Here is a 27,579-nt window from a genome sequence, read left to right as displayed (position 1 = left end):
AAATGTAGATTCCCCCCAAAATGAATACAATAATACAACTGAATAAGTAAAACTTTTTAATGAAGAGCCAATCTAGCAATCATTAGTAAATTTGTACCACTCTGAGCGAATTGCAGTCATTTGTTCTTAAAATTCTACTTGTAGTTAAATATTTGAAAGCTTTTCAGCTTAATATGAGCTAGACACATAAACTGAACTGACATGTTTACCCTGCTTAATAACAACAGAATGTAACCACAAGATCATAATTTATCATCTTCTGTAACTTACGTGTGATCGCTTGACAGTGATCTAAACTGCGAAAACTTTAAGTTGGTTAAAATGGAGTTTGGTCTGTTTATGTAGATTTGATCTATTAAGAGTTTATATGTTTACATATGCATATGCAATCTCTGCTCTTTCTCGGGGTGTATATACTATATACATTTGCTTAATTTAACTCTGAAACTTAGTCTCTAGTATCTCTTGTTGATCTGACTGTTATGTAGATATAATTTTTATTTTTTAATTTAAATTGTCTTTAGTATTTATATTCATGAAGGTTAGTGGACTGTGTGACTGAAGATGTCTCTTATAAAGATACCATGTGCATTATGAGCAGCTGTAATGTAAATTTCTTTGCTCTCTGTTAATAATGACCAAAGCCCTGAGTGGAGATGAATACTTTTAATGATTCAGGATTTCTATCACCTCTCTTGAGGATTTCTCCTAATCAGAGATTGCCTATTGTGATAGTATCTGTGTGGTGTTTGTAGAATGGCCTGTTTACTGCTAGGCAGTGAGATGAGGCTACTAAATTAATTTCAGTTAGGTTTGATTGCTGCCCGTAAGATGAAACAGCCAGTTATTTACTATAGCATTCAGCTGATGCAGTTTAACAGCACTAGTCCTATAATGGAAGCCTTGGCACGATGAAAGAACAATCTTTTATACTGTGAATTTAAATCAGTGCCATTCTAAAATTAAACAGATATTACTAAGCAAGTAAGTCCAGTCATTCACAATTTAGTGCAATACAACTTTGTTGTATAGCCTGTTTCCTTTGTAATTTCAGTATAGGAGCAAATGTAAGAAGTAAAGGCAAATGAGAAACAATGTTAACAATTTAGGGCCCCAATCCTGAAGGATACAGTGTGACTTTAACTTTTATTGTTGCCAATGGGAATTGAAGCACTGATCGCTTACTAGAGTAGCCCCTAAGAGAGCAGACTAGTTTCCTGCATAATGAATGTAGAATGAAAGATGCTGGCATTTAAAGATTTAGGTCTGAAACACACTGTTGCTGGATCTGGTTATGAAAAAACATTTGAAAGGCATACGATTTAAAAAAATACTCAAGTTGATAAATTCATGGGAGGAGGATATCAGGATGCTGTAGTAGATTTCACTAATTTTTCATTTTTCAGCTTTACAGGTCTTCTTCTAAACTAACTTACGCCTCATGTAAGAATTACTTTTGTGTTTAAGTTAAATCGTCTATTTCTCTTCCATATGACCTAAACTGAAAAGGAGATTTTCAAAGGCACAAAAAACATTTAGGTGCCTAACTCCAAGTCTTTCACCTAACTGCCCTTTGTGCCTGGAAACTCACCCTCTGAAATGATGGAGCCCAAATTGTGGGTGGTGGTTGTTGTTGTTTGTTTTTAAAGAGAGGGGAGGGATAAAGAAAGGGAATACTGCAAATAAGGTACTAGATTTATAAGTGGGAAAACCTTTTAATAGGCAAATTTAATTAATGCATCTGACACTTATCATGCAAGGTTATATTAATTTGGATAGCATTAGTGGCACAATCTTTACATATAAAAATTAAAATCTTCATTATTTTTCAGCTAAAACAATATAAATGTGTTTCCCCTCAATATCAAGCATTCAGGTCATCTTTTTTTTTTTTTTTCTTGAGTACAAGGAATATATTTTCCAGTACAATGATTCTCTGCATTTCCTATTGTTTGTATTGTAATGTTCCTTTACCAGCATTCAAGGTTACTGATCTTGAAAACAAATTCATTTTTCCATATGATTATTTTGCAGGATGGTTCCATGAGTAGGGAGCTAGCCCAGGGCTCTGGAGATCTGGTTCAGTCCTCTGCCCATTTTTGTTATTCTGCTCTAGACTCTCTCCAATTTGTCCTTCCTAATTGAAATACTTTGCATTTATCAGTATTGAATTTCATCTCGTTGATTTCAGACTAATTCTCTAATTTGTCAAGGTTGTTTTGAAATTCGAATCCTGTCCTCCAGAGTACTTGCAGTCCCTCCCAGCTTGGTGTCATCTAAAATTTTATAAGCTTACTCTCTACTCCATTATCCTAGTCATTAATGAAAATACTGAATAGTATCAAACCCAGGATTGACTCCTGTGGGACCCCACTACATATTCTTTCTCTGGAAGGAAATCTTGTTCTCTATGGAATACGAGTTACAAAAATCTATAGCAACACCTGGCTCTTTGCAGCTCTCCTTGCTCCTGCCAGCATGGGTTAGTGAGAGTCAGCCTCTTGATAATTGAACTTGAGTCTGTCTTGTGGCAGCAGGTATTGCTGTAGTTATAGAAGAATCCATTGTGACCCAAGTACAGTATTAACAAAATCACAGCTGCTCCATTACCTTGTATAAATATTTGGCACAGGAATTTTGTTATTTACAAACTCCAAGTATTTCATTATTATTAACCAGCCAGTGAAAGAGAAAAAATAAATAACTGACAGAGGTACTTAGCATTGGGTCTGTAGAGTTTAGCATTAGACAGAGCAAAGACTGGAGTTCATTGTTTTCTGATACCATGGCTTTCATCGGCTTGTTGTTTATTAAAACTCATGGTGCCTAATGTGTAGCTGGGGAAGTAAGGGGCAAACAATTTTGTAAATGTCTCTCAAAATGTATTCTCCAGTGTTTTAAACTATAAACTTACTTTTGTGGTTAATGCATTGTACATTTCTCAAGCAAGTTGGCCTATCTTTTTGAAAGATGGATTTAAGTGTTTTTGATTGTTGTAGTACAATATTTATGGGAAGCCAGATCTGCACCTAAATTTTTAAATTCAGATTAAAATAAGGATTATTTGTATTTGAGAAATATATATATACATATATATGGAGCTTTTACTGGTTTGGGATTTTTTAAGTCCTACTTTTCTTTTACTAATTTTTTCCTTAAAAGTTTGCAACATAGTTTTTATTTTAAACCCCTGTTGTTAGATACTTGTTACTTGCTGAAACAATTAACCTTTTCCATATAAGGCCTCATCTCTAAGATGAAGTTTTTGAGGTGATGTTTGAGTGAATAGAGTTCAGATATTTTTGTATTAGAATAGGGTGGAGAGTTAATCTATTTCCTGTTCTGACCAGTGTTTTTCATTCAAATAACTCGCATGGGTGGATTTTGACAAGTTAAACAGCAACATTGAAGTGACCTCATTGCATAACCTCACCAGAGGGTAAAGCTCATCTGTCCAGAGATCGAGCTTTCTCGGGGGCTGGCCTGAGATTGTGGGATGAATTACCATGAGAACTAAGGATCATCACAAATGTCACTACCTTCTGTTCTAAGTGCAAGGCACATTTCTTTGTCCTTGCCTTCATAAACACATAACAACGTACGTGTGTGTGTGTGCACGCGTGCAAGCATGTATCACAAATGGTAGAAAGTGCTGAGCATCTTATGGAGCTACTGGGAATCACAGCAACTACAAGTATATAGGATACAGATGATGATACACTAGAGCTGTTTCAGTCACCCATATGGAACCATCCAAAGAGAACTGCATCTGGATCATCAGGGGTAGCCACAAAGACTTCATTGCCAGAACCATGTGAGAAGGTTGGCTAAACCAGATGGAGACATCAGGGTGCCAGCAAGGGAAATATCTGGGTTAGGTTAGCTTAAAGACATGAAGGACAGAAGATATGGTGGGATCCAATTCTGAAAGGGTGCTCTGTACCTCCGTCTCAATACCCATTGAAGCTGGGGAATGAGGATGCTCGGCATTCTGTAGCACTGGAAAAGTAACTGTATGGCAAGGTAGGGATTACTTTTCTGCACAGAGCTCTGACTATACAGTGCTGCTGGCATAACTCCTGCCCCTCGATCAGTAAGAGTAGGCAGCTAACGTAAGGAGCTGCATATTCTAGTGGCCCATCTCCCACCCTTTCCAGAGGAGCAGGTGTGCAGCTGGTGGGAGTGCCCAAATCCTCCTGTGAGTGATCGGGATTGATGCAAGTGCATATGCTCTGTTCATCCCACCTCTTGCAACTAACATCAGTCTTGAACACTCTGTTACATAGTGCATGGGCAGAGCTGATGCTCTAGGTCAGGACCCTATTGCCCAGCCTGTCAGGGAAGAGCCATCCAGTAACCACTCCTAGTCAGATGGCGCTGCAGGAAAATGGCTCCTAACTGTGGCAGCAGGGATGACTGTGTGATATGGCCACCAGCACAGTGGCAGTTGTACATCACACTGGACTTCTCAGTACATCTGTGCAGTAGCAAACAGCCACACACCTGTCTGTTGGTATTGGAAATGGCTGCACTTTCCACCTTGTGTTTCTATCAGCAATGTATAGTGTGGTTCTAGCTTTGGACACTTTGAGTCACTGTGACAACTATTTGTAAACTGTGGCGGTGGGCCCAGAAAAGCCAGGTGAGTGGGGATATTTTGTCTGCCCTATGTGATATGCTTATCGTCCCCTGTAACAGTAGATTTAGAAGGACTCAGGGTCTAGGTCTGTGTCTAGCCTGGTAATTAGAGCAGAGTGAATAACTGATTTATTTTTTTGGTTCGCTGGCCATTCTGAAAATTAAAAAAAATATATATTTTGGGTGGACCTGAAAACAAAAATGTCCAAAATTTTTGGTGCGTCAAAAAGTCTAAAAAAAGGTTTTAGGTCAAATGACACATTTAGTTCAACCCCAAGCAAAACGTTTTGTTTAGACTTTTGAGCATTTTTAAACTTTTAAATTTTTTTAAATAAAACCAAAGGACATTTTGGAATCAAAGTGGTTTCAAATTGAAAATTTGAAATGTTTTGATTTTTGGAAAATTCTTTAGTTTTTTTTTCTGACCGAAACAATATTTGGCAAAACCACCATGAATTCAGTTTAATGTTTCCATATTACTGAATCGATATTTTGTGCCAAAAAAGTTTTGGTCAAAAAACTTCACCCAGCTCTATTGTTAGTACAACTCTGAGGCTGCAGTGAAGCTAGCTTCAGTGCTCCAACTATGCATTCCTTTTGGCAAGTATGGAATGTGGAGTGATGTCCCCTCAGGCTGGCCACACCCTTTTTCCTGCCCAGCCTTGCCTTTTCCACCAGTTGCACAGAAAGACACACCTTTGAGCACATAGGGGCTGCACAGCTGGTTCTGCAACCCTGTGCTGATTGTGGAACAGCATTAAGTTTACTTATTTCTGGGAGACTTGCCTGGAATCAAGGAACATTTCAAGAACCTTGGGGGTGCATGGGGCAAAGGGCACCCTATATCAGTACTGAATTGGGTTGTTAATCAGGGGAAAGAGGCTTTTGTTGCTCGAAGAAGCATTTTTGTATGAATTGCCTTTGTGAAAAAGGAAAAACCTATTGAAAAGAATAATTTGATTCATTGGGAAAAAGATGACTAGTTTTTAATACAGATCCTATGATACTGAAAGGGAAAGAGACATTATGCTGTAATTTCCTCATGGCAGGGGTACTGTCTTCAACTATGTCTTGTTGAATGCTTAAACCTGATCTTTCAGGGACACTTGTGCCTACATGAAGCCCCATTGAATTACAGTATCTGAGCTTTAGCTAGTGAATAATAATAATAAGTATTTGAAGGCATTAATCTAATTCCTAAGTGTTTATTAATTTCTTCCTTACCATAAGGGAGAGATGGTAAAGTAAATGTTGGTAACAGAACAAACTGATGTCTCACAGGAGAATATGCATGGGGGAAGCTGTTTACTCTTTATAATGAATTTTGTGTTGGTCTAATTAGAAAAATACACTCAATAATAACGGCAGAAGGACTAATCAGAAAAAGAACATATATCTGATATATCTGAATATTTCAAATATATCTGAAAATTAAAAACACAGGGATACTGATCTAGCTACAGAAAAGTAGTTCTGAATTATAAGAAAATGAATGGTAATAGTGCAATAGAGTTGTGTAAAATTGAAAAAAACAACAACTCCTCTTGTGTAGAATGAAGTGATTTTGAAAAGGACACAAGCTTTAAATGATTATTTGTACATACTGATAGAACTTGGTAAACTGAGACATCTAAACTCTGCAGACATCAGATAATTTGGCTGTGGAAAGTATCTATTTTGAAGGACAGGATGGCACTCAGTGGCCTACGTTGTGAATTAGTAGTTTCAGTCCACTTCCTTGTTGATGTGTGTCCCCATCACCCATTCAAAACATTGCCAAATTAACCGCTAATCCCCTCAAAACAGAGTTGAGGACATAGCTGGGGCAGCATGGGAGAAGCTTTCACTGCAGGAATAGATAAACAGGGGACTTCAGTTTCCTAAGCTGTCAGTCTGACTCCTTTTACAAGTAATAAATCAATGTCTGAAAACTGTACCGGGGTGAATCCTTTCAATAGCCTCTATAGCTAATTAGTTCCAAACTATAACAAAGTAACAAGTGACTGCAAGATTTTTTTTACTAGACTTTTCATGGAAGGGGTCTGGTTCCCATTGGTAATCAAACACATTTTGTTGGTGGTCAAATGACGCAGACAGATGTCTGGATGGCTTGCAAAGGCTGATGGTTTCAGGCTGTTAGCCATTGGGAAATACTACACATAACCTCTTAGAATGTTTTGGCATCTGTTTCACATACCATGTACACCAGTCTTTGAGAGTTTCCCTTAAGGTTTCATTCTGCAGCTGCTTACCCTTGGAATCTCCTCTCAGCCCTTGTCCTTCTTTCTCAGCTCTTTCCTGTCATTGCTTCCATGTGGAACACATTGCCCAAAAAGGTGCTGTAAACAAGGCAGAGCCTCTGAGGAGGTCAGATATGCTGATTAGCTCCTTCAGTCTTTGTAGTGTTAGGGTTGCAGTTTTTCTGAAGTCTGAAAAACCTGGTGTCTCTCTTCTGGTGGAAAAAGCCACTTGGGAAAAGGAAAAAAAATATTGTAAAAACAGCAGATTTCATTAAATGAAACACAAAACACAGTGTGATTCACTAATAAACATACTTATTTCTCAAATAAAAAGGCACATATTCCCCCAAAATGGAAAACTTTTTCAAGATACCACCTGTTCTCCCCTCTCTTCAACACCCACTGACAGCTGACTCCATTCATTAGCACACTCCCTCTTCAATCACCCATGACTCCATCCATTTCCTGTTATCCCAGGAATCTAGATAGTTTTCTTATAGTTTGCTAATGGACAAGTTTCTTGTTCTCATCATTTCATGTGATGGGATACATTTAATCATTTGTGTAGGAGGCAAGATTGTAAGCCTTGTGATTCTGGCTTGCAAGGCCAGAGTTAAGATTGCAAATGGGGTGAGATTCTGACCTGCACCTATCAGAGGCACAGAACAGAACTTGTAGCCCAGGTATAAGAGAAGAAGGTTAAGTGAATTTAAGCCACCTTTGTGTGACCGTTTAATCTTGGGCTGTTCTGTGGCTCCTGGTGTGATTTAGACAGCCCTGGGGGCCTATATAAGGTGATGTTTTCACTATGCAGCTAGCCCTGGCTTTTACCCAGGTGTTTTCTTCAACGCCTCCTCTTTCCACACACAAAAACTCTGTCACCCAAGTTGGGAGGTGATTCAACCCGTCTAGCTGGCAATGACTGGAGGTATACTCTAGAGCCCAGGTTCTGTTTTCACTTAGGCTGGTAACATGCCCACTTTACTTGGAGGACTATCAGCACTCCAGTGACTTACCCTGTGTCCTCACTGCAAATGGCTCAGCTTACTGCTGCAGAGAGAACCGTGGGATATAGTGACACACATGGTTAGCGGTGTGGCTGCTAACACCCAGGCTAGGCTAACCCCACTGCTCAGACCGAGGCACCAATCACACAGGCTAACTCTACAGGTATGAAGACATACCCTAAATCATGGCAGTCTCTTTGGGTCTCTCTTCCCATTCCCAGCCCAACATGGCACCACCCCCTCCATTGTTTGTGAGTGGGGGGTCCTCAGAAGTCAGTTTGGTGGCTGTCTTACTCAGTACCTGTGCTATGGGACTTGTCCCCTGGCAGAAGAGAAGGATTTGAGAAGCTGTTTACATGGCTCTTGCCTTTTACTGAGGGAAACTACCCCATGACACTTCCCTTTAAACTCTTTAGTTAGTTTCTTTTATTCACAGATTGAAATTGGAGCTTAATATTTCTATCTCAAAAATCTTTCAGATATGTTATATTCATGTAAATGGTTGAGACATGGTTCAAAATAAGAACAATAATCTGTAGCAATTCAGCAAAAACCCATTCAGTTGTTTGTTGTTTGTTTGTTTTTGTTTTAAATAAAATTGAAATCTTTCTCTCTCCTCTCTTCCCTTCCCTTCCCTACCCCCCCTCCCCCCCCGGCAATCTCCCTCCACAATCCTGCTTGACATACTTCAGTAATGAAGAGAAGAGTTTAGTCACCAGGGTTTCTACCTGTTGCCAGAAAAGCATAAACAAAAATCCTGGTATTCATGATGCTGTTCATTACGAGCATCATGGGGAATGTCCAAGACAAGTAGAAATCTGTAGAAGTATGAAGGATATATTCTGTGATGCCTCCTCTGAATAAAACATTTTTATTGTGTTTTTTATTTTGTATCAGTACTTTATATCCTCTTCTGCAATTGCGCTCAATTACAGCATGAAAAAGCCCTATCTCTCTCTGTAGGACCAAAAGCAGCGGGAGAATGATTTTATATTGTGAGGTATTTCTACTGTGACACATTCAGCATTAGTTACTGGCTGCAAAATGGGAAGAGCTGGCATAAGCACCTTGAAAGTGATACAAAATGTCTGAGATCTGATGCACTGGACAGTGATTTTTGCTTGCCAGCACTATTCTTGCATTTGCAACTGAATGACTATTATGACTAAGAAAACACCTGTTCCCACAATGTATTCCATGCTTGTTGTTGATTCATTTAGTTTAGTAAAAGGAAGCAAAAATCGTGGCACATTGCAGCTAATGAGAAATTAGTTTCATTGCTCTATTTTTAACATTACATGGAGGCAAAAGGGAAAAACAGGAAGGCATATGTTTGGGGCCATGGTGAGTTTGTGTTTTTAAGAATAACACCAGAAAGGTTTTTCTAGCAGTAGTTTTCAGTTAACTTCAGTAATCATTATGTGTGCACAGTGAAAATTGTGATCTTTACACTGATTCCCGTTCTCCTCCCTGATACTCCACCAGCCTTATAGCAAAAACAAAATGGAGGGCATCTGAATTAGCATAAACAAAGTAAATTTACTACCACCTTGCATGTTGTACTTATCTTTTCTTTCTTTTTCTATTATTTATTCCCTTTTTCTCCTCATCTATGTCCCAGTTTCATTGTCATCTTATCTCCAGTCCATATTCTTCCTCTGGCCTGTTATATATTATACTGGACAGTTCCTCTGCTCTGCTCAGCTTTTGCTTCTAACACTCTGATTCTGTGCTTTGGCCCTGGTAAAGTTTACGGTACCTTGAGGGCTGCTGTAACTTGCACCAGCTGAATATGGTCTCCTATGGACTTGGGATAGATGGAGTGGATTGTGCTCTGGACACTTTCCTGATACACCTTCTGCACCAGAGATTGTGGGGAGGGAGGTGTAGCAGTTCGCTATGCTGATTTTTGCTACGGCTGTCGATTTTAATCCCAGTTAACTCACACGATTAACTAAAAAAAAAAAAATTAATCGCGATTAAAATTAATCATGATTAATCGCAGTTTTAATTGCACTGTTAATAATAGCATACATTTATTGAAATATTTTTGGATGTTTTCTACATTTTCAAATATATTTCAATTACAGCACAGAATACAAAGTGTACTGTGCTCACTTTGTTTTTTATTACAAATATTTGCACTGTAAAAATAATAAATAGTATTTTTCAATTCACCTCATACAAGTACTGTAGTGCAATCTCTTTATTGTGAAAGTGCAACTTACAAATGTAGATTTTTTTTTCCCCGTACATAACTGCACTCAAAAACAAAACAATGTAAAACTTCAGAGCCTACAAATCCATGCAGTCCTACTTTTTGTTCAGCCAATTGCTAAGACAAATACATTTGTTTACATTTGCAGGAGATAATGCTGCCTGCTTCTTATTTACAATGTCACCTGAAAGTGAGAACAGGCATTCGCATGGCACTTTTGTAGCTGGCAATGCAAGGTATTTACGTGCCAGATATGCTAAACATTTTTATGCCCCTTCCTGCTTTGGCCACTATTCCAGAGGACATGCTTCCATGCTGATGACGCTCATTAAAAATAATGTCTTATTTAAATTTGTGACTGAATTCTTTGGGGGAGAATTGTATGTCCACTGTTTTGAGATTTTACCCACATTCTGCCATATATTTCATGTCATAGCAGTCTTGGCTGATGACCCAGCACATGTTGTTCATATTAAGAACACTTTCACTGCGGATTTGACAAAACGCAAAGAAGGTACCAATGTGAGATTTCTAAAGATAGCTACAGCACTTGACCCAAGGTTTAAGAATCTGAAGTGCTATCCAAAATCTGAGAGGGACGAGGTGTGGAGCCATGTGTTCAGAAGTCTCGGAAGAGCAATGCTCTGATACGAAAACTACAGACCCCGAACCACCAAAAAAGAAAATCAACCTTCTGCTGGTGGCATCTGACTCAGATGATGAAAATGAACATGCATCGGTTGGCACTGCTTGGTATCGTTATCGAGCAGAACCCGTCATCAGCATGAATGCATGTCCTCTGGAATAGTGGTTGAAGCATGAAGGGACATATTAATCTTTAGCGCCTCTGGCACGTAAATATCCTGTGATGCCGGCTACAACAGTGCCATGTGAACACCTGTTCTCACTTTCAGGTGACATTGTAAATAAGAAGCGGGCAGCATTATCTCCTGCAGCTTTAAACAAACTTGTTTGTCTGAGTGATTGTCTGAATAAGAAGTAGAACTGAGTGGACTTGTGGGCTCTAAAGTTTTACATTGTTTTGTTTTTGAATGTAGCTACTTCGTTGTACATAATTCTAAATCTGTAAGTTCAACTTTCAAGATAAAGAGATTGCATTACAGTACTTGTATTAGGTGAATTGAAAAATACTACTATTTTTTACAGTGCAAATATTTGTCATCAAAAATAAATATAAAATGAGCACTGTATATTTTGTATTCTCTGTTGTAATTGAAATCAATATATTTGAAAATGTAGAAAACATCCAAAAATATTTAAATAAATGGTATTCTATTATTATTTAACAGTGTGATTAAAACTGCGATTAATTGCCGTTAATTGTTTTAGTTGCTTGACAGCCCTAATTTTTACATCTGCTGGAGACTCCCCACCTTCGTGGATATCCCCAGCAGCGTAGTTACAGGAAATTCCTGTTGCTTTTGTGCCTCAGGCCAGATTTGTCCTAACATCTTCTCCCTTTGTATCTTTCCCCATCTCTGTTAGTCTGGAGCTCCCAGTGATGGCTTTTTCTTTCTCTTTCCCCTCAGCTGCAATACTCAGTTTCTCTTCATGCCCCTCCCCCCCATACCCCAACTTGCTTTGTGCACTGAAAGTGATCAGAAAGGAGGATCTTCAGAACTCTTGAGTCTTCAGTTCTTTCCCTCTGTATGTATTCCCCCTTTCCCAGGGCTGCAATACTGAAAAGGCAGGATTCTTAAAGGTCCATAGGCCACTTTCACTGCAGCTGCCTATCCTGAGTGGGTGGGGAGTGGTTGAGTGCACACATCCATCCATTGCTGCACAACTATTCAGCTACCTATGTTGTGTCTAGGTATTGTCAGGGCTTCCTCCTGTAGAGAGGCAGTTTCTCTGCTTAGCTGCTGCATCTGCCTGTGGCCAGTCTGCATTAACAGCTCAGGACAGGAGTAACAGAAGAACAAAGTACTGCGGGTTGTTAGCATTCATGCAGGCTGCTTCATGGGGGCTGCGGTTCTGGCACTCATGCTTGGCACAGCAGCACACATTGTATCCCTTACTTTATGGCGTATTACCTTAAACAGAGTACGGTACTTTCTTCCAGTATTTTGGTCATTCAGCTTCTGTCAAGGAAGCAGAGCTTTTTTCCCCTCAGATCTGATGATAGAAACCTCATGGAGTTACAAACACAGCTCTTGGGCCAGTTTCAAGATTACGAACCATGTGAACTTTATGAAGATTTTACACAACTCTAATAGGGAGAAAACTGGTTACCAAACGTATAAGAGAGAGAAATGTCAGAGTTTTGATGATACCTGCTAGTTCAGAAGTTTCTGATTCTGTGAGTATTGGATGCTTTGCATTATTAATTATCGATATAGAAGATAGCAGAATAGCAGAAAAAACCTTGGAAGGAATCAAATATTATAGAGAGCAATGTAGGAATTAGAATTGTGGGAATATCATGCAAGCAATTGTGGCAAGAGTTTGAGAGTGGCATAGAAAGAGCATGATCTTTTCTATCAGGGGAATAAGAGCTTTTTTCCCCCAGAACTCAACCGCTCAACCCACAATAGCAGGGAAGAATTAATTAAACCTTTGCTGTGGAAACCAGATTCTTGTAACTGACAAAAGCAAGAATTTGCTTCTTGTGAGAAGTTGCATTTATTTTGGAATTCAGACTCTACTGGGAATTTGTTTGGGAACGGAGAGGTAGGAATTGTGGCCAGCAACGATCTGTGTGGCTTGGATGATGAAAATTATGGGAAGTAAATTTAAATAATAATAATAAATAATAATTACAGGAGTTTTTCCACACAACTTCTGTAAGAATTTTTTGTTTTGGAACTCACTGAATTCAGGGAGAGTTATAAGATTTCCCCAAAATAGGAGGAAGAAATTGAAGCACATCTGTGGTTGTAGAGATACTTTAATATCATTGGTTTCAGAGTAGCAGCCGTGTTAGTCTGTATTCGAAAAAAGAAAAGGAGGACTTGTGGCACCTTAGAGACTAACCAATTTATTTGAGCATAAGCTTTCGTGAGCTACAGCTTATGCTCAAATAAATTGGTTAGTCTCTAAGGTGCCACAAGTACTCCTTTTCTTTTTAATATCATTGCAGTAGTTAATTATTGCAGTATAATTATTTTGCAAATTAACTCTGCACATGTTGTGTCTCTTCTTTTCTTCTCTCACCTTTGTGAACAGAGGATGGACTTCTTAAGAGAGAGTCAAAAGGATTGATTCTGAAAGATGTTGAGCACCTGTAGTTAATTTAATCCAAATGTGTCATTTCTAGCTTCTATTTACTTTCCTTAGTGGCTTCTGATGCTTTTCTTTACTGGAATTTTGCATGTCATGGTGTAAATCCTCTCCACCACCTGTCCTATATCATGAGAATGAGCTAAAGGTCCAACACTGCTAGTTTAGCACCCACTTTTCTTCCCCCACTTTCCTACTGGCTATGAGACAACTTGAGAAGTTCATATAGTTTATACTTGGTCATCATTTTTAATTATATTTATTTTCTTGGCTTTATGTCTGCACAGCAGAGAACATGTCTCACAGCTGAATTTTATAACATTGTGCAGAGAAGGTAAGAATAAATGGTTCCCTGCAAAGAGTGCTTACAATCCAAGCAGATCAGATATGAAAATGAGTAGGAAATGGGAGATTGCGAGATGACTGAGTGGTGGCGTTTGGCATGTGTCGTCTTAGTTCCACAGTGTTTAAATTCTATTTCTCAGAGCTTATCTACACATGGCATTGTTGCTGATTAATTCCATGTGTACACTCACTTATTCCAGAACAAGAGTGCCTTGTTTCTGTTTAGTTTAACCCACTTTCAAAGTGGGCAGTCAAAGCATTCTTATTCTGGAATAAGCTTGGCATGTTTAGCTAGGAAAATGAAGGCTGAGAAGGGATAGGATTTCTCTCTATAAATACATTAAGGGGTAAACAGCAGGGAGGGAGAAGAGCAATTTAAGCTGAAGGATAATGTTGGTGGAAGAACAAATGGGTATAGGGTGGGTTTCCCTAACAGTAAAGAAGGACAAATAGGTATGAATAAACTTAGGCTGGAAATTAGACAATGGTTTCTAACAATCAGAAGAGTGAGATTCTGGAACAGCCTTTCAATCGCTCCAGAGTAGTGGGGGCAAACAACCTAATTAGCTTTAAGATGGAGCTTGATATATTTACGAATGGATTATATGACAGAGTTGCTTGTGCTAGCAGGGGACTGGACTTGATGACCTAGGAGGTCCCTTCCACTCCTAATGTCCTGTAAGAGTGTCCAGACATGGAGTTAATCAGGAACCATTAATCAAGAACAACTCTACATATAGACAAACCCTTATTGGCTCTGTGTTTCTCAGAGAAGGAAATAGAACTTGAAGACCTATTGGAAAGAATCAGGAGGAATTGGTGTGGTGTCCGCATGGTTTTCTAGGTCATTGTGTCACAAAGTAATGGATTTTTAACTCCACCCTAGAAAATAGGCAAGTGGGAATGGCCCTTGGGAGACAGGGATCTAAGGAGCTAGGAGGGAAGAAGTGGGGAAGGAAAGTCCTAAGAACAGGTAAGCTCAGGATGAAAATTTAGTGGGAGGTTTCTGTTGTGTTAATTGTTTTTGAGTTCCAAATAAAGCCAACTCTTAGAAAGGGTGTGAGTTTGGAAATGGAGTCTTTCTGCTCTATTGAGGGCAGGGAGGGGCTCAGCCCATCTACATGGAAGAAGGTGGTACCATGCAAGAGTGGACAAAAGGTACTCTTCAAATAAAAGCAAACTGAACTAACTTTTAGAGTTACAGCAATTGCATATCATGCAGGGTTGTGCCTTCTGTGCAGCTTCATCCCACAAGTTCAATGGTTTATTTGATATTGCATATACTTTTTCTTAATATTTTAACAACTACATAGACCTATAGAATTTCCTTCTTGCTACAAACATTCTGAAGATTTTTTCCATCTATCATATGTTCATGTTGTTAGCTCTACTTGGGTTTTGGTTGCAATTCCTGTACTTATTTATTATAAATAAGGAACAGTGGAAAATGATGAGTTTTGTGTGTGTGTGTAACAAAAATATTAGCCTCTTTGGAATTGTTTCTGTGTAAAATGTCATGATATTCCTGTTTCATGAGGTAATTTGGAAATTAATTAATATCCCCATAGCAACGCTTGACATATTTCATATTAAGTCAGGTAGAAATAAACCATATTTATTTCACCATGTCACATTATTTAAACATGTTTATAGTCAAAAGGTAAACTTCAGGGCTTATTTCATGAATCATCATGCCTTAATACTTTGGTTTTCACTGTCTTAGTTATATGAAAAATTAATGGTGTTTTGAAATGTTTTAAAATTACTTACTTAATAGCTTTTTTCACAGTGTTAACTTCATTGTAAAAATATATTTTCTGTGTTCCACAGTATTTTGGAAGTTTGCTTGTGATATTCTGTGTTGAACTGGCCTGCGGGGTTTGGACCTATGAGCAGGAAATTACGGTGAGTCAGAAAAGGAGGATACATTATTATAGAGAAGAAAACAAAGATTTTCATTAGCTAGCTATTCTCCAACTGCTGTAGTGTGCATCTTTGGTTATGGCTTTCTGTCAGTCTAGTATTAACTTCAGGCATTTTGGTTTGTGTTAATATAGGGAATTCTGGGAAACCAGTTCTTTCTAAAAGGATCCAGTCTGAAATTTTCTCAGGGTCAGATCTTTAGGTCCTGTTTCATTTATTGCTTAGACAAGTTCCCAGTGAAGTCAAGTGGGAGTTTTGACTCAATAAGGATTGCAGGCTTAGATTCTGTGTTTTGAGGGGATTTGGGAGGGGATCTTGCTGTGCTGTATTGTAAACAGACAGTGCATTCATTCCATAAATGACTTACTGCTTGCTGAGGTCGTTAGTAATGTCTCCTTAAACTATAAATGCCTGTGTTTTAATGTGAAACATGTCTCAGCTATAAAACTGATTTCTGTAAACTCCTCAGGAGGTTTTATCTCCAACTAGTATTTATAACTGCACCAGCCTTTAATTTTCAAACTGGAGACTTGAATCCATTATGAAGGGAAATGGCTAAGTACTGAACAGAAAACAAACTATCATGTTATTCTGCTTGCTCTTATATCTTCTTGTCTAGTTTTCAGTTTGATACCTATTTATGAACAGAGTGACAAATTTCCTCCAAGCTGCTGAGATATGCCCACGACAGTGGTCTTTTCAACAGCAGCCAGTGTGTAGCAATTATACTGCAGTAAAAAGGGAGGGAGCTCATTTGGTATTTGTACAGTACTAGAACCAAAGGAATTTCTGGCAGATCTGTACTCTGAAATTATGTGGCAGCATTTTGTATCAGAACTCATTCCCTTGCTATACAGATTCCAGAGCGATGTTTTATGCTCCTAATATAACATCATTTAAAGATATCACTTTGCTTAAATGTCAGGTTGCATTGATATGATACATTTTTTTAAATTGGGAAGGTAGATCATAGGTATGACTCATCCCCTGGTCACAGCCACCATCCTCAGGGGTTCTGCCAGGGGTGACAGTTATAACTAACATCCATGGCTCTATAGAAGTCTTATCAGTAGAAGCTGCCAAAAGGAGGCATTGAAATGGAGCATCCTTCAAATTCACCAGCTACACCTGCCCCCCTCTCCCAGCCAAAACCATCCATCTTTCAGGATACCCTAGATGGGCTAGGCCCCCTGCTGGATCGGGGTTGTGGGCACTTTGGCCGATTGTGACCTCGTCTGTCCAGGCAGGTATTCTGCTAGTGGGACCCGGGACCCATAACACTAGCAGAAGCCAGTATTGCCTGGGGCTGGCACTCATCCTACCATAGGTTATGATATCAGTGACTTAAAAAACAAAAATAAGAAGTGATAGATCCATCAACCTCTAGGGAATTTTGTCGATCTGCCTTGTCCCCTTCCCTAACCAGGCCAGAATCAGTCCAAAGTTCTTCCACATCTGCCAGGGAAATTCAGTAATGTGGACTGTTAGCATATGAATAAATAGAACTAAATATTTAATCTGAGTGTTGAGTGTTCTAACTGGTTAAAAGGAAGACTACAACAGGTCAGACTGAAAGGTGAACTGTCAGGCTGGAGAGGGGTTACCAGTGGTGCTCCTTGGGGATTGGACCAGTCTTATTTAACATTTTTATTACTGACCTTGGCACAAAACGTGGAAGTGCGCTAATAAAATTTGCAGATGGCACAAAGTTGGGAGGGATTGACAATACAGAGGAGGACCAGAATATCATACAAGAAGATCTGGATGACCTTGAAAACTGGAATAATAGAAATGGGATGAAATTCAACAGTGCAAAGTGCAAGGTCATGCATTTAAGGACTAACAAGAATTTCTGCTATAAACTGGGGATGTATCTGTTGGAAGTGACAGAGGAATCATAGAATCATAGAATATCAGGGTTGGAAGGGACCCCAGAAGGTCATCTAGTCCAACCCCCTGCTCGAAGCAGGACCAATTCCCAGTTAAATCATCCCAGCCAGGGCTTTGTCAAGCCTGACCTTAAAAACCTCTAAGGAAGGAGATTCTACCACCTCCCTAGGTAACGCATTCCAGTGTTTCACCACCCTCATAGTGAAAAAGTTTTTCCTAATATCCAATCTAAACCTCCCCCACTGCAACTTGAGACCATTACTCCTCGTTCTGTCATCTGCTACCGTTGAGAACAGTCTAGAGCCATCCTCTTTGGAACCCCCTTTCAGGTAGTTGAAAGCAGCTATCAAATCCCCCCTCATTCTTCTCTTCTGCAGACTAAACAATCCCAGCTCCCTCAGCCTCTCCTCATAAGTCATGTGTTCCAGACCCCTAATCATTTTTGTTGCCCTTCGCTGGACTCTCTCCAATTTATCCACATCCTTCTTGAAGTGTGGGGCCCAAAACTGGACACAGTACTCCAGATAAGGCCTCACCAATGTCGAATAGAGGGGAACGATCACGTCCCTCGATCTGCTGGCTATGCCCCTACTTATACATCCCAAAATGCCATTGGCCTTCTTGGCAACAAGGGCACACTGCTGACTCATATCCAGCTTCTCCTCCACTGTCACCCCTAGGTCCTTTTCCGCAGAACTGCTGCCTAGCCATTCGGTCCCTAGTCTGTAGCGGTGCACTGGATTCTTCCATCCTAAGTGCAGGACCCTGCACTTATCCTTATTGAACCTCATCAGATTTCTTTTGGCCCAATCCTCCAATTTGTCTAGGTCCTTCTGTATCCTATCCCTCCCCTCCAGCGTATCTACCACTCCTCCCAGTTTAGTATCATCCGCAAATTTGCTGAGAGTGCAATCTACACCATCCTCCAGATCATTTATGAAGGAAGAGAAAGACCTGAGTGTATTGGTTGATCACAGGATGACTGTGAGCCACCAATGTGATGCGGTTGTGAAAAAGGCTAATGCAGTCCTCGGATGCATCAAGTGAGGTATTTCCAGTAGAGACAGGAAAGTGTTAGTAGCATTATACTGGTGAGATCTCATCTGGAATGCTGTGTGCAATTCTGGTCTCCCATGTTTAAGAAAGATGAATTCAAACTGAAATAGGTGCAGAGAAGGGCTACTAGTATGATCCGAGGAATGGAAAACCTATCTTATGAGAGGAGACTCAAAGAGCATGGCTTGTTTAGCCTTACCAAAAGAAGGCCGAGGGGAGATATGATTACTCTCCATAAATACATCAGAGGCATAAATACAAGGAAGGGAGAGGAGTTATTTAAATTAAGCACCAATATGGACACAAGAACAAATGGATATAAACTGGCCAGCAACAAGTTTAGGCATGAAATTAGGCAAAGGTTTCTAACCATTAGAGGAGTGAAGTTCTGGAATAGGTTTCCAAGGGGAGCAGTGGGGGCAAAAAAACCTAACTGGCTTCAAGACTGAGTCTGATCAGTTTATGGAGAGGATGGTACGATGAGACTGCCTACAATGGCATGTGGCCCATCGGCGACTACCAGAAGCAAATATCTCCAACGGCTGGTGATTGGACTCTAGTTGGGGAGGGCTCTGAGCTACTACAGAGAATTCTTTCCCAGGTGTCTGGCTGGTGGGTCTTGCCCACATGCTCAGGATCTAACTGATCGCCATATTTGGGGTTAGAAAGGAATTTTCCCTCGGGTCAGATTGGCAGACACCATCTGGTTTTTTTGCCTTCCTCTGCAGCATTGAGCATGGGTCACTTGCAGGCTTAAAGCAGCGTAAATGGTGGATTCTCTGTAACTTGAAGTCTTTAAACCATGATCTGAGGACTTCAGTAACTCAGCCAGAGATTAGGGGTCTATTACAGGAGTGGGTGGGTGAGGTTCTGTGGCCTGCGATGTGCAGAAGGTCAGACTAGAGGATCATGATGGTCCCTTCTGACCTTAAAATCTGTGAGTCTTGATCTCGCTCTCTCTCCCGCTCCCTCCCCTCCTTCTATGCTCTACCATTTTGTTTCTTTTCCTTCCAGGTTACTCTCTTACTGCTCTCTTTCTTTTCTTCTCTCCCCGTATGCCCCATTGTTTGTTCCTCTGTCTTCAGTCTTTGTGATCCTCCTGCCCCCATTTGCCCTCATCATACTACTGCTCACACGGTGGGGTGGGCCAGGAACACAAGTCTTTCAGGCCCTCCACTCCCAAGTCCCGCTACTGACTGTCAGGCTCTGAGACCAAGCCCACTGAAGCAAAGCACTTCAGAATGGTTCTACAATACCTACAGGTCACTTTCAGGGGCTGGCACATCCAAAGAATGCAGAGTATGCAGGCCCTTTGTCTTCCACACTGGGCAGTGAAGAGACTCCCTGGAACTCCTTGGGGGAGCCCTGTTGCCATGTTAGATTCAGTTTATAATGAAATCATAGAATGAGGTGAGGTTCAGAGAATTAGTTAGCATTATTATAGGGGTGTGTGTGATGCTGTTAAAGTCTCAGTGAGGCATAACTCCTATACTATCCCAATTTGAGTCCTGTTTGGCATATATATTAGACTGCCAAAAGCGTCCCTGTATAAATAGTTTTGCTTCCAGCTTATGATAGCTCTCAGAATGAAAAGTGCCTTATGACTAATTTCTTCCATCCACGAGATTGAGAAGCCAGAGCAGGTTCTCAGTTTACTTGAACTTCAGTCAAGGCTTGATATTATTAGAAAAATAGTAACATATTAATGCAAGCAAAAATTAAACAGCAGACAAGACCATAGAGAACTTTCATGCTCAAAAATCAAACCATAAACTTGAATTCTAGTTTACCTACACCATACATGAAAGTGTCTCTCAAGGAACAAAGCCAGGCAAATGATTTTCATGAACAGATGATATATGTACTACTAAGTGAATTGGTTATTAGGGATTTAGATAGTAGATATGTTCGTTTGACCTCTGGAATGTCAAGGTGACAAAGGTATAGATTCTAAAATTCCTTCTTAGCTCAGTCATAACTGCCTTGTAAGTTGGTTTTGTTTTACTTTTTAATTTCCTTCTCTCACTTCTTTGCATTAATTTGTGTCTGCTTTTCATTGTCTTCAAAAAAAGTTGGATGCCCTGTATTACGTGCATAACCTTGGACTAGATTCAACTAAAATAAGATAAAAAAAAGTCTAACAAGTGTGATCTGAACTGCAGTGGTATCAAGTGTTATCCAAAGAAAGCAAAGTCCTGATTTCTAATTTAATATAAAGAAAAAGTGTTGAGTGCAAAAGTGAATTATTTTATTCTAGTGACCAGCATAAATGTTTGAAGTATGAGTTGCATCTCTGGGACATTCATGCATTTCTAAATGCTTATTTTAGCACTCTGCTGCTAAGATGTATTTTTAATTTGGACACTTGCAAACCTCTTGAGATCATAGTCTCTGAGAACAAAAAAAATAACAGCTAATAGAATCTCCAGTGTGTCAAAGGCATTGTTGTATTTCTGAGACGTCATTTGATTTGTGAAATGACATGTGAAGACAAGCTAACAAGTGGAAATGTGAAGACAAGTTAATTTCCTAATAAGCGGAAATTGCAGTTATAACTAATCCAGATATAACGTAAATATTATTTAACAAAACTCCCTTTTTTTGGACTGAGGTCATTCAGGCAGTGAGAATCTCTTATTTTATGTTTGTACAGCACCAAGCACAATGAGGCTCTCCTTTGGGATCTACTATGAAATAAGTTAATAAATAATAATTTAGGCCATGTAAAATTTCACAGAGAACTGTTACTGGAAGCATTAATTGAAAAAAGATAACTAAGTCCTAACAGTTACCATAAGAACATAAGAATGGCCATACTGGGTCAGACCAAAGGTCCATCCAGCTCAGTATCCTGTCTACCGACAGTGGCCAATGCCAGGTGCCCCAGAGGGAGTGAACTTAATTGGTAATGATCTAGTGATCTCTCTCCTGCCATCCATCTCCACCCTCTGACAAACAGAGGCTAGGGACACAATTCCTTACCCATCCAGGCTAATAGCCATGAATGGACTTATCCTCCATGAATTTATCCATTCTCTTTTAAACCCTGTTATAGTCCTAGCCTTCACAACCTCCTCAAGCAAGGAGTTCCCCAGGTTAACTGTGTGCTGAGAGAAGAAGAGCTTCCTTTTATTTGTTTTAAACCTGCTGCCCATTAATTTCATTTGGTGGCCCCTAGTTCTTATATTATGGGAACAAGTAAATAACTTTTCCTTATTCACTTTCTCCACACCACTCATGATTTTATATACCTCTATCATATCCCCCCCTTAGTCTCCTCTTTTCCAAGCTGAAAAGTCCTAGCCTCTTTAATCTCTCCTCATATGGGACCCATTCCAAACCCCTAATCATTTTGACAGGTTTCAGAGTAACAGCCGTGTTAGTCTGTATTCACAAAAAGAAAAGGAGGACTTGTGACACCTTAGAGACTAACCAATTTATTTGAGCATGAGCTTTCGTGCTGAGCTGAGCTGTAGCTCACGAAAGCTCATGCTCAAATAAATTGGTTAGTCTCTAAGGTGCCACAAGTACTCCTTTTCTTTTTGCTAATCATTTTGGTTGCCCTTTTCTGAACCTTTTCTAATGCCAGTATATCTTTTTTGAGATGAGGGGACCACATCTGTATTCAAGATGTGGGCGTACCATGGATTTATATAAGGGCAATAAAATATTCTCCGTCTTATTCTCTATCCCTTTTTTAATGTTTCCTAACATCCCATTTGCTTTTTTGACTGCCGCTGCGTGGACGTCTTCAGAGAACTATCCACGATGACTTCAAGATCTTTCTCCTGATTAGTGGTAGCTAAACTAGCTCCCATGATATCGTACCATTAATGGCTTTAGAGTAGCTGGATATTTTTTTCACAAAATATGTGAAAATAAAGCTGACTTTGAAACTGAGGTGTTTAAATGCATCTATTAAATCTAATGAGAGCAAGCTAAAAATAACATGAACAGTATGTGTATCTGAAGGACTACATTAAAGTACTCAACTCCTTTGTTAGGTTGGTGCACAATAAAATTGGTGAAACAGCTGAAACAGAAGTCAATTTCTAATCTTAACGTTGACTACTTTTATGTCAACTATAACAACCTTTGCTTACTTCGTTATTCTCACAATGTTCCTGATGTCTGGGTCTGAAATAAAAGAGGAAGCAAGACATGCAATTAAAATAGTCCAATTAAAAAAAAAATTCCCAATAACTGTTTGACAAGAAAATATTTCCAAAAAGTGGGAAAAAAGGCTTACTGAACAGAAGTTACTATCACGTAGAAAGTTAATGTTTAATTTCTTGAAGCAGGATGCACTTGTACACGCTGGACTTGATTCAAAACTCTCTGAAGTCAATGGAATAAGAATGGGAGAACGGCCATATTGGGTCAGACCAATAGTCCATCTAGCCCAGTATCCTGTCTTCCGACAATGGCTGGAGCTAGATTCTTCAAAGGGAATGAACAGAACAGGGCAATTTATTGAGTGATCCATTGCCTGTCGTCCAGTCCTAGTTTCTAGCAGTCAGAGGTTCAGGGACACCCAGAGAGCATGGGGTTGCATCCTTGACCATCTTGGCTAATAGTCATTGATAGACCTATCCTCCATGAACTTATCTAACTCTTTTTTGAATCCCGTTATACTTTTGGCCTTCAGAACATCGAGTTCCATAGGTTGTCTGTGCATCGTGTGAAGAGGTACTTTCTTACGTTTGTTTTAAAGCTGCTGCCTGTTGATTTCACTGGGGTTCACTGACTTCACTGGACTTTTGTGAGATACAAGTTGATAATCATTTAATTGAAATTTCCACATAACCCTTGGAAACGCTCTAAAATGTATGATTTTTATTTATTGATATCTAGATCCCCTATTGCCATACATGTATTTCTAAACAAGCAAATGACAAAAACAATATTTTTCTCACTATTTCTATTAATACAAATAAAGCTATGTATGTTTAAAATTGAAACATTTATTTTCTTTTTTTATTGAGATGGCACATCCAAAGTAACTTGCATTTAGAATCTCAGCATAGATGAAAACACTGGTTCTGTAGGCACAAGATGATTGATTTATTGCAGAACTCTCAATCTCTCTAGTTATTTGAAACACTTTGTCTCTTCTTTTCAGGTCCCAGTACAATGGTCAGATATGGTCACTTTAAAAGCCAGGATGACCAACTATGGCTTACCTAGATACCAGTGGCTTACTCATGCTTGGAATTTCTTTCAGAGGGAGGTAAGAAGATAGTCAGTTCATGAAATGTAATGGTACGTATGCACAAAGTGCTACTTATCTGTTTGATGGAAAAAGGTTTAGTTATAAATAAAAAGGTGAGGCTTTTTCTGCAAGCTAACTGAGGGCTTATATTTTGGTGTAGTCCTTGAAAGCTATTGGCACACAGCCTCTCAAATTCTTGTAAATTCTAGACAAATACACAGGAATTGTGTATTTTCATAATTTCACTCCCTTTTTCTTGTAACTTACATTATTTATATATAATTCCAAGGATGCACTGTAGCTGCATTAGTTCTGTATACATATCATATTTCATTAACTGGACTGACAAAGACTTGCAACAGAGGTTTACACCCTGTAGTCCGTGGACCCCCTGGGGTCTGCAGACTATGTCTAAGGAGTCCATGAAAGGTTGTTGTTGTTACCATAGAACAGTGGTTTTCAACTTGTGGTCTGCAGATCCCTGGGGGTCCACAGACTGTCTAAAATTTCCAGTAGGGTCTGCACTTCCATATGAAATATTTTAGGGATCCACGAATGAAAAAAGGTTGAAAAGCATTGACTTACAACAGGGGTTCTCAAACTTCATTGCATCTCGACCCCTTTCAACAATAAAAATTACTACATGACCCCAGGAGGGGGGACTGATGCCTGAGCCAGCCGGAGCCGCTGGAGGTCATGGTGGTGAGGGGCGCAAAGCTGAAGCCCAAAGGCTTCAGTCCCAGGCAGGGGCCTGTAATCTGAGTCCCAATGCCCAGGGCTAAAACCCTCCGGCTTTGGCCCTGGGTGTTGGTGCTCAGGCTTCAGCGTCAGTCCCGGGCCCCAGCAAGTCTAAACCAGTCCTGGCGACCCCATTAACATGGGGTGATGACCCACTTTGGGTTTCTGACCCACAGTTTGAGAACCACTGACTTACAATATTAAAAACCACCTCCAGCGTTGTGAGTGCAGTTGCATTGATTTAGAAACCTAGCTACCTGATTACACCTGCAGATCAGATAGGTGTCTAAAAAAGGTACAATTGAAGGCTCCTTTAATTGTGGATGCAATATTTGAGGCCTAATTAAAAATCTGTGCCAGTGTGTGTTAAAACTTACTGCTTGTACATACCACCAATAATACAAAATAAGAATGTTCCTGAATTTAAATAATATCTTCAGTTAACTACTTCTCCTCTGCCAAAGATGGGAGCACCCAGGCCTTTATTTATATTTAAATGAGGAATACAAGTGTGAAGAATTAAAAATTGACTCACTGCATATACAGTAAAGTGAACGTCCTATGGTAGTTTAGTATTATTGTCCTCCCCTCTTACTGCATGCTTTGATTTGTTGCGTCCTTTCTATGGATTTGCCATATTTGAGACATTATATTGGTTGGAAAGGAGCATGAAAGGGTGTTTCTAAGCAGTTGCCAATACTGTCTCTTTGGTTGCAGTTTCATTAAAGTGGTCAGTTTTATGTCCTGTCACCAGGAAAAAAAACCCAACATGGCTTGAACATTCACATATTTGCTCTATAGCCTTCTGAAATACAGAACTGTATTCATTTTAAAGAATGAACTATTATGTCACAGAAACAGGGACATGTACAAGCTAAAAACCATTAGCTTCAGATACATGTTCACATGCAGGAAAAGAACTTTTTAATGCTTGTCATTATGTTGCCTTTGTTAAAATGCTGAAATCTATCATTGTTGCAGATTTCCTGTTTATTTAAACATTTCCTGGCTACACTTGGTTAGTCTGTATTTGTGTTAGAACCTGAAGGAAAGAATAAATAAAGGATTAGAAGAGTTTAATATATTTTCTGCTAAAGCTTTTCAAATGCTACTAGAAACAGTAGTTCTTCATGTTTAGGTAGATTGAGAGAGTCTGTCTATGGTCTATAGCTGAACCAATATAAACAATTCCTGGGATTTCCATGCACGCTGCCTTATGATATCTTGTTTTAAATGTATGTGTTGGTTAGATAAAAAAGATGCCTTTATGTATTAGTTATTATAGTGTCACAGCAATGACCCTGTAAGTCTTAAATGACTCTTCCTCTAGAAAGGCTGATTTTTAAATAAATGAAAAATCAACTTCCCTGCCAAAGAACAAGCCCTGACTCTCGGGGGGGGAAGGAGCCCTTTATAATAGAAATTTCTTGTGTTTCGTCCATAGCCAGAGGAAATTATTTTTGGAAAGTTTGAGATTAATTGGACAAACTCTTTCAGCAGTACAGCACACTGCCTCGCTCACTGATGGGTTCTCAGTTTTTGAGCATTATGGGCCAGATTTTTAAAAGAAGGAAATCAATGGAAGTTAAGTGCCTAAATATCTGGGCCTATGCTAATTATTTTTGTCTGCTCTCACTCAGATATTGGATGTGTGATCATCAGACTTATTTTCTGCATGAATGAACACTGGTGTATTGGGCCATTTTTATGAAGTTGGAATGCAAACTTCTTAGTTCATAAAGGATCAGGTTTTTTATCAGCTGTGAGGTCTGTCTTCTGTGTTTTATAACTTTTTGGGAGAGAAGTGAAATCTGTTTTTCCTAACCACCTCGTTATGTTTTTTTAAAGAGCAAATTGCTGATCCAATAACCAGAAAGGGTGAACTTGTGGCTAGGAAGGTACAGAGAGGGAGAATTGAGGTTGGGAGAAGGACAGTGGGGAAGCAGAAGAATGAAAGTAAAAACGAATAGGGAAAAAAGCCGATAGCAGATAACAAGAGGGGCCAAAGCTTGAAGTCTTCAGTCAGGCAAAACTCCCCAGCAATTCAGTAAGACTTTGGCCTGAATGAAAAGGTAGGTGAAAACCAAGAAAGAATTTAGTAATGGGACTCTGATGAGAAGCAGAAGGTGGGGGGAGGGGGAAGAATTTAAAATTAACAAGAAAAGAGAAGTGCTGGTTGACAGCTATACTAAGGTATGGTGGGAGAGAATGTGTGTGTTGGTGTGCAGGCAATGGACAGAGGATAGGGGATTGCACGAAGTAAATCTGGAGCCATTGCATCAGCCCTCTTTGTTGTGAATGCAGCCTAGAAAATGAAATCCCATCACTAGGTTATAAGTTTGTTACTGTGATTTTTATGATCTATTATGACCTGTTTTGTGGTCAGAGTTCCTACTATTATGATTCTAATACAGATTATAGTCTCCTGTGATACTTTATTTTCCCCCAAATTTCCTTCCTCCTATTTTCCTTTTCCATTTCAGTATTTTTCTTAGCACTTTTTTATTGTCTTCACTTTTTACTCATTTTCTTTCCTTTCCCTTATTTTTGTCCCTTTCCCTGCTCTGACACATCTCTTCCTGTGCATTTCCCCCCTCCCCCCCAGATTTGCCTCTAGTCTGCTCTAGTTTTGTAGGGATTCTCCATTCCACTGGCTTTTATTAAACTTCTCTTGGCTACCCCCATAATCACAGCAGCATTGCAGGCGAGGACAATTTCTGTGAAGCACCAAGTAGGGCAGTGGTTTTCAACATGTGATCCACGAAAGGTTGTTGTTACCATAGAACAGTGGTTATCAACCTATGGTCTGTGGACTACTGGGGGTCCATGGACTATGTGTAAGATTTCCAAAGAGGTCTGCACTTCCAGTCAACATTTTTTAGGGGTCCGCAAAAGAAAAAAAGGTTGAAAACCACTGAACTAGGGGATTGGTGGGGAGGGAAAGGACAGATCACAGATCTATGTGATTGGCTGATTTTTGGCTTGGTTATGTCCAGGGACAACAGAGGCATCCATAAAATGAGGCTCTGTACAGGAGCTGCCAGAAAAAATACCTAAAAACAATAGCCTGTG

The 27,579-nt window shown here is 39.5% G+C and overlaps 1 protein-coding gene across 1 annotated transcript in view; it reads left to right on the top strand.

Moving 5' to 3' along the window:
• The window catches only part of TSPAN12 (tetraspanin 12), a 59,344-nt gene that overhangs the window by 21,191 nt on the left and 10,574 nt on the right, over positions 1-27,579 (top strand). The window contains exons 4-5 of the mRNA XM_048836177.2: positions 15,519-15,593; positions 23,680-23,787. Coding sequence (XP_048692134.1) covers positions 15,519-15,593; positions 23,680-23,787 — 183 coding nt within the window. The remainder of the gene's footprint in view (positions 1-15,518; positions 15,594-23,679; positions 23,788-27,579) is intronic.

Source organism: Caretta caretta, chromosome 1 (genome assembly GCF_965140235.1).
Source record: "Caretta caretta isolate rCarCar2 chromosome 1, rCarCar1.hap1, whole genome shotgun sequence".
NCBI lineage: Eukaryota > Metazoa > Chordata > Testudines > Cheloniidae > Caretta > Caretta caretta.
Note: the sequence above shows the minus strand (reverse complement) of the source record. Positions and strands in the feature narration are given on the sequence as shown.